Source organism: Equus asinus, chromosome 20 (assembly GCF_041296235.1).
Source record: "Equus asinus isolate D_3611 breed Donkey chromosome 20, EquAss-T2T_v2, whole genome shotgun sequence".
NCBI lineage: Eukaryota > Metazoa > Chordata > Mammalia > Perissodactyla > Equidae > Equus > Equus asinus.
This window is the reverse complement of record NC_091809.1, coordinates 94991299-95006008: the sequence shown is the minus strand read 5'-3', so window position 1 is coordinate 95006008 and position 14710 is coordinate 94991299. Positions and strand designations below refer to the sequence as shown.

At 53.3% G+C, this 14710-nt stretch overlaps 1 protein-coding gene across 3 annotated transcripts in view; it reads left to right on the top strand.

Annotated features, from left to right (window-relative positions):
• GALNT18 (polypeptide N-acetylgalactosaminyltransferase 18) overlaps window positions 1-13020 on the top strand; it is a 340368-nt gene extending 327348 nt beyond the window's left edge. For 2 of the 3 annotated variants that reach the window (XM_044752049.2, XM_014844172.3), the window contains one exon: window positions 12593-13020. In XM_044752049.2, the coding sequence (XP_044607984.1) occupies window positions 12593-12739 (147 nt within the window). In that variant the 3' untranslated portion in view covers window positions 12740-13020. Of the gene's footprint in view, window positions 1-12343 lie in introns of all 3 variants that reach the window. The other variant, XM_014844174.3, reaches the window with a different exon arrangement.
• Window positions 13021-14710: the final 1690 nt, after the last annotated feature.

The window sequence follows — 14710 nt, the reverse complement described above, 5'->3', positions numbered from 1 at the left end:
GGGGCCCCGAGCTCTCAGGCTGCGGTGACAGCTCCATCCCCTGTGCAGAGCTAGAAGTCTTGGTGCCCCTGGCTGGCTGGTCCTCATCTCATCTCTCCATCCCTGATTGAGGCAGAGACAGGAACATTCCCCTAGAATGGGTGTCCTCGAGCCAAAGACACCCCAAAATCCAGCTCCTTCATTTCCTCATCTCAGCGCATGGCCTTGAACAGGCAGCCCCACACCATTCCTGCTTCAAGGGACACAGGAACTGACAAAGCAGGCCATGTTGGCACGCGGAGCCCCGGGGCCCTGGTGGTTTCCAGCTACTACTCATGTATCGAATTAAAATTCCCAGAGTGCTTCGGCTATCACATCTTTGATTCTTCTGCTAAGGGGAACTGCTGGAAATAATATTTTTAAATCCCTCATTTGCAAACCCAGGACAGCCACTCTCACTTGCTATCTAAGAATTAACATACGTGAAATTTTTGCTTCATGCAAAATGATCAATATTAATCAAGCGACCTGGAACCTGTCCCCGAGGCCTCAGTGGTCAGGAGCTACTGTTGACGAGGCCAGAGGAAGCTGGCAGCCTCTTAAATGATTAAAGTCATGTGCTCTGGCTAATTTTCTTGCAACAGGTTGTAATCTTTACAAATTACATGGGGATCCTACTGGCTAGAATGTTCTGGTGCAGGAGTTGGGCTGAAAGGATCTTTTACTGGTGCATTTCAGATCTCCTTTCTGGTTTCACATTCTGCATTATTTACTCTCCTGAGGGCCACATTTAGACTCCACAGACACTCAGGCTAAATTAATTTCAAAATAATCCAGTGTGCTTCTCCCAGGTTCTCCTACAAAGAAGATAAGCATTTGCATATCTTAGTGTTCTATCTCATACCCTGATTTTCTGTTTAACAAACAAAATGCCTTCCTCTAACCCTCGTGAGCTCTTATGAATTTCCAACGCTCCAGGATGAATCAGGACAGCAGCAGATACTGACACTGAAAAACCGCGTTTGATGAAAACATCTCTTGGCAATGCTGATGTACAGGGCTCTGATGAGCAATTTTCCGATGATGAACATTCTTTCCGTCAGTCATTCATCAAACATTTATTGAGCTGAGGGGTTGGGCAGGAGTGGTGCAGGTATGAATCAGACATGGCCTCTGCCCTGGAGGAGCTCATGGGCATCAAAGCATACAGCAAAACTAGATGATGAGAGCAGAAACGAGGGGGGTACAATGTTCTGGGAGCCCGGGGTGATGGGCTCTGTCTGCTGGACTTGGGGATGGCTTCACATTCCAGGCTTGTTGGATCTGGATCTTGAAAGTTTCAGGACAGTTCCCAGGCGCCAAAAGGAAGAACACCCCATGGAGAGGCTGAGCCTGGGCAAAGGCAGGAAAAAGAGCAGGCTTGGGGCTAGAAATCCAGAGTCGGTGTGTGGGGGATTTAGAATTTTCAGTGGGACCTGAGAGAGACCAGACATCAGAGTCAGTTTGGGCGGACAGTGGTGGTCATTGAAAGCCATGCCGCCATGCCAAGCAGTTTGGAATTCACTTTAGAAGCAAAGGGAGGAACGAGGCAAGGTTCTTAAGTAGTGGATTGCCGTGATGGGGGCTGGGTCCCCCTGGCAGCAGAGTACGGGGTGGATTGGAAGGAAAGAGGCTGGAGACAGGGAATCAAGTGAGGGGGCTGTTCCATTGTCCCCGAGAGAGAAGAGGCAGACTTGGCAGCCAGGGGGAGCGTGGGGCCAGGCAGCTGTTGGGGAGGACTTTGAGAGACATCTCAGCAGTCTGTTGGAAGTCGTGATGGATTAAAAGGAGGTAGTTGTGAGGGGATTGTTAAGCCAGGACCACCCCAGGCTCTGGGTTGGAAGAACAGTCAGTAGGCAGCCAGAGTTGTCCCTCTCGAGCAATACGTCTATCTCCAAACAGCCAATGTTTCCAACATCAATACTTGAAACTGTATTCACACTGGAAGTGGTAGTTGTTGCCTTTGATGATTTTTCTAGCTTGTGGCTCCTCCAGCTTTAAAGAATTTCCTAAACTGACTACCTACTGGGATTATAAATTCACATGCATGAAGTATAGGATTTTCAATCTTCTAAGAGCACCCAGCATACTGAGATTTGGGGGGTTCTGGGATTTGGTAATACAGTGTTACTGAAAGAGGCATTTAGTCAGTGACCCCTGGAACAATGGAAGGAGAGGGAGAAAGCAGATTTCACGTCACTACAGAGGAGAACTTGGTGGCAGGACACCTGTCAAGCAAAGCAGTGGACTGCCTCTCGGTGGCAAGGAGACACCCACCGTCCCCCAGCCACCATTACTATGAGTGGCTAAGCAAATGCTGGAAATTTTGATAGCAAATGCTATCAAAGGATTCTTGCCATAGCAAGGCTCTTATGATGTGCATCCTCTAAGGTGCAACTTCCTTAAAGTCTGTCTATCTACTTGAATGCACGGTTGAAGGAATGGGAGCTGTTGGACCAGAAAGACCTCAGGAGAACTGGAGCTCTGCCTTCCAATATCCAAGGGCTGCCCTGTGCAAGAGCGAGCAGGCTTGTCCTGTGTGGTTCTGAGGGAGGACCTGTGCAGGGAGAATCAAGGACCATTTAGAGAGCGGCTCTCTCATAGTTAGAGTTATCCAGACACAAGGTTGGCCGTTCAGGGAAGAGGCGGGCTGAGGGCACCGCTCAGCAGGACATCAAGGCTCTATAGCTCTAAATGGAGTTGGACTGGATGGTTTTAAGGGCTTGCCAGCCCTGAAGTTCTGTAATTTTAAGCTGAAGTTAGACAGCAAACTCTGAGAAGGGCTTTTTCCACCTAGAAGTCCCACTGGACCTGCCTTAATAGAAAAACACCATGAATTTGAAAATGAGCTGAACCCCTATATGAGGATCATCTTCATCCCACTTTATGGAATTTATATCCATTATTTCACTCCATGCCCCTCTCTTCCATCAACCAATAGACCAGAGGGCAGGACTGTGTCTTACCCTTTCAGTTCCTCTGGCTCCTAATGCAAAGCCTGAGACAGAGGAGACCCCCAGCGTGCTGTTAATCAAATGAGGGAGTCCTTTATTAAAAATTTACAAATCTTGGGGGCTGGCCCCATGGCATAAGGGTTAAGTTTGGCATGCTCTGCTTCAGTGGCCTGGGTTTGTGGGTTTGGATCCTAGGCACAGACCTATACTGTTCATCAGCCATGCTGTGGCAGCAACCCACATATAAAGTGGAGGAAGATTGGCATAGATGTTAGCTCTGGCCTAATCTTCCTCAGCAAAAAAGAAATAAATAAAAATTCACAAATCTTAGTTAAAGGCCTCCTCTGTGCCACGTCTTGAGCTGGGTTTGCATGAGACTGCAAGATGAACAAAACCCTGCCATCGATGACTCCTTGCGTGCATGCCGTGCATGCTGAAAAAAAAATGAATAGTATGACAGTATTTCAAGGACATTTCAGCGTAATAGTCAAAGGGCCCTGCTTAGTTGGGAAGTTCCCAGATCCTACAAAGAACACTTTTAGCTGGTGGTGAGTCCGAACTGCAATGCACAGACATGCGTTAAGTGGGCACCCAAAGTTCCAGGATGAACACATACTTCTTGGTGTCACTTCAGCTTTGGGGAGGCAGGTGGGAGCGTTTTCTACTAAACAAGTGTGCATATTGTATGGAGTGGAGTGCAAATCTGTATGGATATGTTTTAGAACAGGAGGCTCTGATGAAATGTCAGGGTATTCAGACTGTATTTCACGCTGCCTCCAGATGCTAGGGTGTGCATCACTCCTGCTGGCTATTGGGATTCTCTGGTGGAGACACTGGCGAGGCCCATCTGGGAGTCCGAGGGCACCCAGAACGGTGTTCCCGCTGGTGGGCCGTCCCCACGCCTCGGCTCCTGGGCCCGCCCCCTTCTCAGCAGCATTCATGCATTTTCCAATGGGGAACTTCGAAGATCACACCAGAGATGTCTATTAATGCCAGGAGAGAGGCGATTTTCGAGATTATGAGGAGACTGCCCAGAAGAGAGCTGAGCGCAGAGCCAAGTCTGCCTGTCTTGGCTCTGATTTGTGGGGTCTGATTTGATCATTTGATGCAAGATGAGCAACCCACTCCAAAAAGAACCTACTGCAGAGCACATTTCCCAGGGAGCACCGCTAATTCTGCCAGAGAATTTCCCAGCACGCAGGCAGGAGGAGTCCTTGACTTGCTCCTGCTGCGATCTGCAAGTGCTGTCGGGAAGTCCAACTTCGGGAACCTTTTGTACTGAGAAGAAAAGACTATAATCGGGTATTTCCTCGTGGCTCTGGAATAAAACAGCTTTTTATTTCCACGTCACATGAAGGCACAAGTGTAGAATTGTCCAGTTTTGAAGGACTGACAAAGCTTTGTTGGGGCCCCGAGTGTTGTCTTAGTTATTCGTGGTTTATGGCAGTCCGTGCCTCCCTCTCCTCCTGCTCATCCCGCAGAGATCAGGAGCCAGAACCAGGTGAGAGGGCTCAGCCCCCATCACTCCGACCTGGGTGAGATTTCAAAGTTTATTTATCAAACGTTTATATGGTCCTTACTATGTGCCAGGTCGTATTGTAACTGCTTGACAAATATTCATCCCCACGACAATGCCATTAGGTACTTTAATTATCCCCATTCTACAGATGAGGAAACTGAGGCACAGAGAGGTTAAGTAATTTGTTCAAAGTCAAATCTGGGAATTCTGTCAAATATGGGGTCCATGCTTTAAACCACCACACCGTGGTGCCTTTGGCTTGCCTCTAGAAAACCAGGGGATGGCTGCAATGGGAGTTTGGGGCTCAGATCTCCCGGCCGGGCCAGTGGCAGGTGGGTGTGAACTGGCTGGACGCCTGCCTCCTCAGCAAATCCTCCAGCCATCTTGCTGTCTCCATCACCCCTTCACCTTCCCTTTGCACTTGACGCTGCTGTCACCCCGTCTTCAGTCCAGCGGCCCTTCACGGCAAGTCCCAGCCCACTCTCACACAGATGCAGGTGAGACTCCTTTAAGAAACACAAGCACCTGAGTACTTGTTGAGTGAATATTCATAATCCAGCAAGACCACGTTCCTCTACAAAAAGACTCAATCTCAGGGTTTCTTTAATTAGTACGAACATCCCACCCATGCTTGAAAGTATTTGATTACTGATTGTTAACTACCTAACCTGGAAACTCCAAGCCCCCTGTCCTTAAAGCCCAGGACCCACTGGGCCACTTCCTGGGGAAAGAAAATGAGAAAGGACAGTGGGACAGGAGCTCCGAAATGAGCGGTGACGTCTTCAGAATACCGGGTTCCGTCCACGCACAGCCTCCCCGTGAGCACCTTGACTGCAGGCATGAGGCCAGCCTGGGCTCAGCCCAGATGGTCAGATGCTCCTCCCAGGGAGGTGAGCGCAAGTGACCAGTGGCCCAACCCTGTCCTGAGGGAGGGTGATGGCTTCTTTGTTTGTGATCCCCAAAGGGTGGTCCCTGGACCGCCACACCTGCAGCAGCAGCACCTGGAACTTAAAAGGGCACATTTTCAGGCCCCAGCAGAGACCTGCTGGGTCAGAAAGTGGAGCGCAGTGCTCTCTAGCTTAACAAGCCCTCAGGGACTCCAGCTAGCCCTTACCCAACCCACCTCTCCAGGAGGAACTCGGTTACTTAGTCTGGTTCCACTCCCAGCTGCCACAGACACACACTTGGGTAAACTGAGGCAGAGAAGAAGTGCATGGCTGTGTAATCCAAGGCACCTCCTCAGTGCCTCGGCCCAGGAAGCTCATGGACCCCAGCTCCATGGGCCAGTGTGTACATAGTCAGTGGTCCAGGTGGAGACAAAACCAGAGTGCCCCACCGTGCTCTTGCACCTTTTGCAAATTGGAAGACTGAAGCCCAGAGAGGCTCAGCCACTTACCCAGGGTCACACAGCCAGGGAGGGCCAGAGGCAAGGTTGGGAGCAAAGTCCTATGTTCTTTGCTTCCCTCACACCCTCACACGCTCTTTGCAGTCACTACTTAGGCCCAAAAGGAAAGGAACTCAGCTGGGGGCTGGGCACCCAGCTCTAGAAATTATTAGCCTTCTTAATTCTATACATTCAGCTTTCAGGTTTTTTTTTTTTTAACGCTGTTTCCATATTTAATTTGACTTCCATTCCAATTAAGCTGTCTGTGTGCTGCAGCGTCTCTCCTGCCAGGTTTAATTGCCCTTATTTAAATTCTTTAATTAAAAGTATTGTGTGTTTCCAGATCCTGTAGTTGTAAGTATTACACAGATAATTTAGATGACTGGACCAGTAAACCAGGTGACCGCACCTTCCCAGAGGCTTCAGCTGCAGCCCCCGGAGCCCTGCACCTGGCCAGAGGTGGTGACAGGTCCCGGCTTCCCTCCTTCCTCCAATGCTCTACGCTCAGCACAGCCGGCAGAGTGACTGGTTACCATGTCAGTGCGGCCCTGCGACGGCTGGCCCTGGCTGTGTCACCAGATTAAGGGCCAAAGTCCCCACATGGCCTGCCCCTCCCTCACCTCTGGGGCTTCGTGCCCTCCCCCACCCCATGCCTGCCCTGTCCCACGGCTTCGCTCTGGGCACGGGGCTCTCCCCCCATCTCCCGGCTCCTCCTCTGCTTGTGTCTTTGCTCAGACCACTCCTGCTCGTGGAGGCCCGCCCTGACCACCTCTTCCCGTGGGGCAGCCCTCTCCCCCTGCCTGTCTTAATCCATTCAGGCTGCGGTGACAAGACCATAGACTGGGCAGCTTACACAGCAGATGTTATCGCTCACAGTCCTGGAGGCTGGCAGGCCAAGATGAAGGTGCCCGCAGATTGGGTATCCGTGTCTGGTGAGAGCCTGCTGCCTGGTTGGCAGACGGCCGCCTTCTCCCTGGGTCCTCACGTGGCAGAGAGGGAGATCATCTCCCTGGGGTCTCCTCACATAAGGGCACTAGTCCCATTCATGAGGCCCCACCCTCAGGACCTAATCCCTTCCGGAGCACCCCACCTCCAAATGCTGTCACCTGGGGCTTCAGCCTCCGACAGGAATCTCAGGGGGACGCAGACCTGCAGCCCGCGGCACTGCCCCACACTTCTGTGCACAGCCTGGTCACCTCCAGACACACTGGAGAATTGACTGTGTGCCCCTTCCTAGGATACAGTCTCCGCAGAGACAAGATCTTTTCCTGTTTGGTTGTTGATGAGTCTCGGGGCCGAGACTGTCCCCGGCACGTGGTAGGCCCTCACGACGTATCTGATGGGGGGACCCACGGATGGATGGATCATGTCTCTGCAGAGAGCCCTCATCGGGACCAGGCCAGACTGGCTCCCCAGAGCCCCCTGAAGGTCAAGACGACCCTCCTCCACCTGGGGGGTTGGGGCACCAACAGCTCCCAGTCCTGTCCACCACCTTGCGACAGGCATGGGGTGGACTGAATGGTGGGGTGGGCCTGGCCACCTATCCTAGTGAGGAACACGGAAGAGGGTGGACTCCGGGGCTCCCAGCCTGGCTCTACCACTGACTGACCGTGTGACCCTGGGCAAGTCTCCCAACCTCTCTGAGTCTCAGTCTCCAATTCTATAAAATGGGGATAATTGTCATCTCCACCTCGGGGTTATTGTGAGGAAGACGTGAGACTGGGCGTGTGAGTACTTGACACGGTGCCAGGGACGTGGTAAACAAGCGTCAGCTGTCACACTTTTATCTCAGGTGCGGAGCCCGCAGATGGAGGCACAGACAGTGACAAGGCCAGGCTGCTCCCAAGGTGCCGAGCTCACAGGAAGGCACTGAATGGAGGACAGGGAGGCCCCTTTGCAGCTGTGGTGACTGGCATGTGCCCAGAGAGAGGGTGAGAGCCAGTCCGTTCAGTGAAAGAGGTCGAGGTCTGAGAAGGAAGACAGGAGGGGGCCATGCCGGGGGCCATGCCAGGGGCCAGTGCCAGCTCTAGCACCAGATGGTGGCCTCGCTCCTCCCTCCACACCCCGGATGTGTTCCCAAGACATATGCCAGGGCTCAGCAGGGCTTCCAAGGTGGCCTTCCTTCCCCGTTCTAGAAGACTCTCCTCTCAGAGCCTCCGGGGAGGAGCTCTCCTTGGCCTCGCCCTCTGCCCTCCCCGACAGGCCCAGATACTCTCACTGAGGTTCTGTCTCCTCCACAGACCTGCTCTTGACCTCACTCCATTTCTTCCACATCCTTCCTGGACGCCACCCTGGCTCTTGGCTGTTTCTGCCCCAAGATCACCACGCTTCCTGTCTCCAGGGTGCTGAGGGCATGGCTGGGCCAGGGTAGGGCCTGGGAAATGTCATAGTTGAGTCTCTGAAGGAACACTTTACTTCTCAGAGACCTCTGCCCCCGCCTCCCTCTCTCGCCTTGGCAAGGTGCCCCGTGGAAGAATGTGCCTGAGTGGCTGGTGGGAAAGGAGGGGGCTGCGGCCTCTTCTCTTTTGGACAAACTTCTCCAAGCTTCAGTGGCCCAGGGGACGGTCACCCAGCCCCTGAGGAGATGCTGAGCAGTCAGAATCTTCAGCAGAGTACACAGGCACTGGGCCTGGCCTCCTTTTTCTGCTTGTCCTGCGGTTTTTCTGGAGCCCCCATCCTGATACTCTGAACAGCCTCACACCCACTTGTTGTTTTAAAGCTGATAAGGGGTTTCCCATCAGTCTTCTGCTCATCCTCCAGTAATCAGGACAGAAATTATCCTCTGGCCCTAGAGACAATGGAACCAGAAGGGCGGAGCGGCTTGTCCAAGGCCACACAGCTGACAGCCAGAAAAGGAGCGTCCTAGTTCAGCACTCCCTCCTTTGCATCCCATCGCCAGAAACGCTGCGGACTTCATGAATTAGAGAGCTGAGCTGGTTTCATTCCCGCCCTGCCTGAGCTGTGCACCCAGCAACAGGGGTAGGGCCCACCACAGGGCTGGCGGCGATGCAGGAGGGTCCGGGGAGGCTGGCCACAGGCCTGCTCAAGGAGCACCGGTGCCGTGGCCCAGCCTGGTGTGGGCGCAGGCATGCTCAGGTCATAGAAAGAGAAGCCGTAGAAACCTGGGCTTGGCGTATGGAGGGGCTGGCCTTGCTTGGAGCAAGTGTCATAAGGGATGCTTCTAGGTCCAAAAGTCTTTGAGGGACAGGATGGGGCCCCAAGGTGGACAACTTGAGGCCATCCTCCACAATCATCCCATTGTGGTTCAGGAGCGTGCTGTGTCGACCAAAGGCCCAGTTCCTTGACTATGTTGGAGAAGCCTGTTGTCCAGTGGAAATGGGGTGGTGGCCCTCTGCTCTGGTCAGTTCAGAGTGACACAAAATAACTGGAGTTGGACAACCAGGACAACCAGGATGAAAAAAATATACAAAATTGTCCCACAAGGAACCGAGATTTTTAACCTGGAAAAGCACAGACCCGTGGGTGGGGTAGGGGGACTCACCTTCCCCTATTGGAAGGGAAGGGATGGAGAAGTAGGAGCCGACCCAAGTGTAGGGACCCGAGGGACAATCTTGGGACCGCTTGCCAGCCTGATGCCCCCCAAACAAGGATTTTAGTTCAAAGGGAGGAGGATGCTCCGAAGGCAGAGCAGCTGGGAAAGGAAAGCCCGCTTTCCCTTGTTCAGGGCTGGGCACTTCGTCCCTGGCGGGGCCAAGCAGTGGCTGAAGTATACAGGCCACTCAGCATGTGGATGAGAACGAGAGGGTGGGCCTTCAAGTCTCTTCCTGCGTGGAAACTCTGGGTCTTCCTGAGCCCCTGTTGACAGCCACTGGGTCCTCCGCCCTCTAGGGGCCTGAGCCTGCGGGCGTCTCTCTGGCTGCGCAGTGGTCCCCAGTTAATAAAGCTCGCTGCCTCGGTGGCTTCCCCTTTGCTGTCTCTCTGCTCCTGGGTGCAGTGGGCCGCTGCTCTCCTCGGCAGCTGCTAGGGTTTGGGGCCCAGGAGGAGGACATGTTTTGTTCACTTGAATGCTTCTGACGAGGTTTGCAGGCTGCTGGGCCATCCCCCACACCCCGGAAATTGGAAATGCCATGCCCCCAACACTCACACAGACAGTCTAACCCCCTCTGCCACCCAGCTTCTCACTCCCTGCCTCCGTCACCCACTACTCGAAGTCTCTCCCGAGGGAGCTGGATTTTTTTGTTTTAATTTTATTTTATTTGAAGAATAACACACATACATGCAGAAAAAGGCACAAAGCATAAATGTTCAACTTGATTTAAAATAAAGCAGATGCCTATGTAGCCACCACCCAGGTCAGAAATAGCACACCACCAGCACCCCAGAAGCCCCTCTCTTGCCTCCTGTCAATCATTTTCCCCCTTCCTCCCCCCCAAAGGTAACCCCCATCCTGGCTTTAACACTGTGGTTTTATTTTGCCTGTTTGGGAAGTTTGCATGAGTAGAATTATGTCTGTATTCTTTGTCTGGCTTCTTTTGCTAACATTTGTGAGATTTTTCGTTACTGAGTGGGGCTCTAGCTTGGTCATTTTCACGGCTGTATAGTATTCTATTATGTGTCTATACCACAAGTTACTTATCCATTCTACTATGATGGGCATTTGGGGTGATTCCAGGTTGGCGCTTTTACAGATCATGTTTCAGAAAGCACTTGGATGCATGTCTTTGTTGCACACAGTTTCTGCTAGATGTACACCTGGGCGTGGAATGGTTGGGTTGCAGGGATGTGCTTGTTCAGCTGCAGTAGATACTGCCAGTCTCCTAAGTGGTTGTGAGAACTGAGTGTCAGTGCTCTCCTGAGATGTCAGTAGTCGCCGTGGGGATGGGGGTGGCAGACTGGAGATGGATGCAGCTGGGGGATGGGCTGCAGAGTCTTAAGAGGCAGGGTCCCCCTCTCCCTGCTGCCGGGTCTCTCAGAGCCACTCCAAGTGCAACACCTGAGCACTGTGACCTTGACCTCTGACCCATTGCCTCTCACCTCTATAGGTCATGACAGCCAATGTTTACTGACCACCTATTGCATGCCAGGCCTTTTGCTGGTTGCTGAGGGCACAGAAATTGATAAGACAGAGAACTCTCCATCTAGAGGGAGAAAAGACAAGTAAATGAGGAATTTCACTACCATTCAATAATGCTGAGCTAGAAAGGGCACAAGATGAAGAGCACCAAGCCAGCTGGGCAGACTGGACGAGAGGGAGTGCAGGTGGGGCGAGGTGAGAGGTGAGAAGACTTTTGGAGGAAATGGAGCAGGAGCTGAGCCTTGGAACATGACATGGCTTCGCCTGCTAGGAAGCATGGAGGAGGACCCCAGGCACAGGCGCAGCCTGTTCAAAGTCCAGAAATAATGCAAATAGGTTCAGAAACCCACAAGATGTTTGGTATGGCTGCAGCAGAAGGTGCAGGAGCGGAGGGAGGAGATGAGGCCAGAGAGGGACGCAGCAGCGCCCCGTGACGGCCTTCAGTGCTGTGCTAAGGAGCTCGGGCTGTGTCCTCCAGGCCAAAGGTGCATTCCAGAAAGATCCGTCTTCCTGCCTCTGGAGGTCGGGAGGGGGTCAGGTAGGGGCTGGTGCAGTTGTCCAGGTGAGAGCAGATGGTGGCTGAACTAGGGCAAGTGTGATGGGGCAGGAATAAGGGGACAGTCACAAGGCATGAGGGGAGTGGAACTGGCAGGGCTCGGTGCCTACTCAGACACTGGGGAGAAGGCGAAGATGTCAAAGAAAATGCCCAGGTTTCCCACACAAATGCTTGGTTATTGCTGAGAGGGAAACACAGGAGGAGTAGGTTCTGGGGGAAAGGTGAGTTTGACCACCTCCTCAAGTGCCATGAAGCTACAAGGGGCCCATTTATAAGGACCACCACCCACCCTAAGCAAGTCTGCCTGCTTGGGAGGCCAAAGCCCAGTGAGCATGTCTTTGGTATAACTCAGAGATGCTCAAACAGTCCAGGCTGATGCCCCGCTTACAGCCAGCAGCCCGAATGTCCAAGCCCTGCAAGGATCACACTAAAAGCAAAAATTGGGGGGTTCCTCTTTGCTGCTGTGGGGCTGCTTTGGGGAGCAGAACATCCCTTCTTTCAAGAGGCTTTGGGGCATAAACTGAATATACACGGCTACAGAACATTCTGGAACATCGGTAGCATGGGGGAAAACCATGCATGTCCAGGGCTGAGGGAGCTCAGCAGCCTAATAGGCAATATCCAGGAGCCAGAGTTCGGTTGAGGCCAGCACAGATGACTCCTCAGAGCAGGAGGTCCTGGGCCTCTGGTGATGCTCAAATTCAGGCTGATCGTCAGGTAGTCCTGAGGAGCTAGGCTTTCCAGAGCAGGAACCCAGCCTGTGGTTGTGGGCAACAGAGCCTGGCCCCGGAGTAGGAGCTGTGGGAGCTAACCAGCATACCCCACCCCGGCCAGGTAGACAGAAGTTGGCATGGAGTGTTTCCATCCTCTGTCCTAGCAAAGAACTAGGGCCTGTGAAGAAAACTGAAGCACATGCTCAGTCTCAGGGAGGAGACCAACACATCTAGGACGTGGAGCCAGAGCCTTCGTGGGAATGCTGATCCCAGACCTGTCATGGCCTTGCTGGATCCCAGGCATCTGGACACACAAATAATCCCAGCCCCCACCAGCCGTGAGAACTGAGGTTCCCCCATCTCCCCGTGTTGCCTCTACGCCCTCTGACCCCGCTCCCTTCCCTGGCTCCTAGGGAGGCCCCATCCAGAACCGCAAGTCCAAGCGCTGTCTGGAGCTGCAGGAGAACAGCGACTCGGAGTTCGGCTTCCAGCTGGTGCTGCAGAAGTGCTCGGGCCAGCACTGGAGCATCACCAACGTCCTGAGGAGCCTGGCGTCCTGACCTCTCCCCCCAACACCCCGCCCCGGGAGCCGCCCCTCCCTCCCCTTTGCTACTGTGTAGCACCTGCTGCGACGTCCTCTGCTGTCCTTGTGGGGTTGTTTGGAACCAGGTTAGTGGGCCCCCAAAAGATCTTTTTATTTCCTATTCAATTTTCATGGAGTTTATAGAAAGATGCTGAATGGTGGGTGAGGGTATAATATCATAAACTATTTTGCAACTGTAAATAGGGGACAAATGGAAAATATTTATAACTGACAATAAAATACTATTGATTAAGAAAAGGGTTTTTGCAGTTATTTTGGTGCTCGGTGGAAATTCATGCCTGGCTCCTCTGAACTTGGAGTTCTTGTAGCCAAAGATGTGTCCCTGTTCGCCCTTCCCGCTCCTGAGAAAAAGGCTTCGAGCCCCTGCAAACAGGGGGAGCTTGTTGTGTAAGCTGTCAGCCTTCTGTGTTAGGCCCAGGGTGGCGAGACGGGCTTCTCCGGCAGCAGGTCCCTCCCCAGAAGGGCAGCCCAGTTCTTCAATCCTCGAGAAATCAGGATTATTCATGGGCCGCCGGAGCGGCGTCTGCTGGACTTCAGGCTTCAGGCTGCCCTGCCCTCTCCTGGAGTCACCTCCTTCACCTCCCAGCTCTGTCACTGCTCAGAGGCCCAGCAGACACTTGCCTACAGCCAATGCCCAGCCAGTTGCTAAGAGCAGTTGGCTCCTTCCATGAATCCCATATATTAAGTTTCCTGGTGCTGCCGTAGCAAAGTGCCCCAGACTGGGGGGCTTAAACAACAAGAAATTCCTTCTCTCCCGGTTCTGAAGGCCAGGAGCCCGAAATCAAGGCGGCAGCAGGGTTGGTTCCTTCTGCGGGCTGTGAGGGAAGACCTCTCCCAGGCGTCTCTCTGAGCTCCCGGTAGCCACAGGCGTCCCTTGGCTTGTAGATGGCCGTCAGCTCCCCGTGCTTCCCTCTGTGCACGTCTGCCTCTGCGTCCTAATTTCCTGATTTATAAAGACACCAGTCGTATTGGATTAGGGCCCACCCTAATGACCTCATTTGAACTCAATTAACTCTGTTGAGACTCTCCTTCCAAATAAGGTCCCATTCTGAGGCGCCGGCGGTGAGGAATTCAACATGTCTCTTGGGGAAACGATTTGACCCATAACACATAGCTCACTCAGTTATGGCTTCGGGACACCCCAGCCTCGGGACAGTGGCTGCCATCAGAGTGGAGCCATCTTTCTTGGAGCGTCTTCCCCAACCCTCTGGCCCTCCAGTAGTTTCCGGTTGACTTGTCCTGGCCCAAAGAGGCCTTCCTCAGGTTGGGGGCTCCCGTGTTTAGTTTGAGGGACTCCCCACCCCATCTCCTGGCAGCACTTGCAGCCCCCTGGCTCACAGCAGAGCAGTCATGAGTGACAGGCTGTAAGACTGAGGCAGGAGAGGTTTCAGGCCCACTCACCCCCGCAAGTTCTCTGGGGCCTCCAGCCACACAGCCGCCTGTTCTGGATCAGTAATTTATAGATGAAAAACTGACAAACATAAAGAAACCTCCTGCACCTATGGGACCCCAGGAGGGGAGGGGCCTCCTGCCTCGTCCATCCTCGTGCACCAAGAACCCCATCTAGCACAGGATTCACCCTGGAGGGGCCGCGAGGGGCTTCCTAGGCTAATGTCATAGCTTCCCCTCTAGGTTTACACTTAATTCCCCAAATGGCCCTTGGCTCCACCACAGAGACCCATGAGAGGGTACCACCAGGCTGGTCCCCTGCGGCCCCCACCCAGGAGGTCAACATGGGGAGCAGGACCCTCAGGAGGAAAGAGGCTCCTACGAATTCGCAGGCACTGCCTTTGTAGTGCTCTGGAGCCAGGATGCCCTCATCCCTTCCCCGCGCTTACTTCTCGACCTAAACTCTACTCTTTCCTACGCTCATGCCGATGAACATCTCCTGTAGCTGCAACCCATCCCGTACTTCTAAAGTCATTCT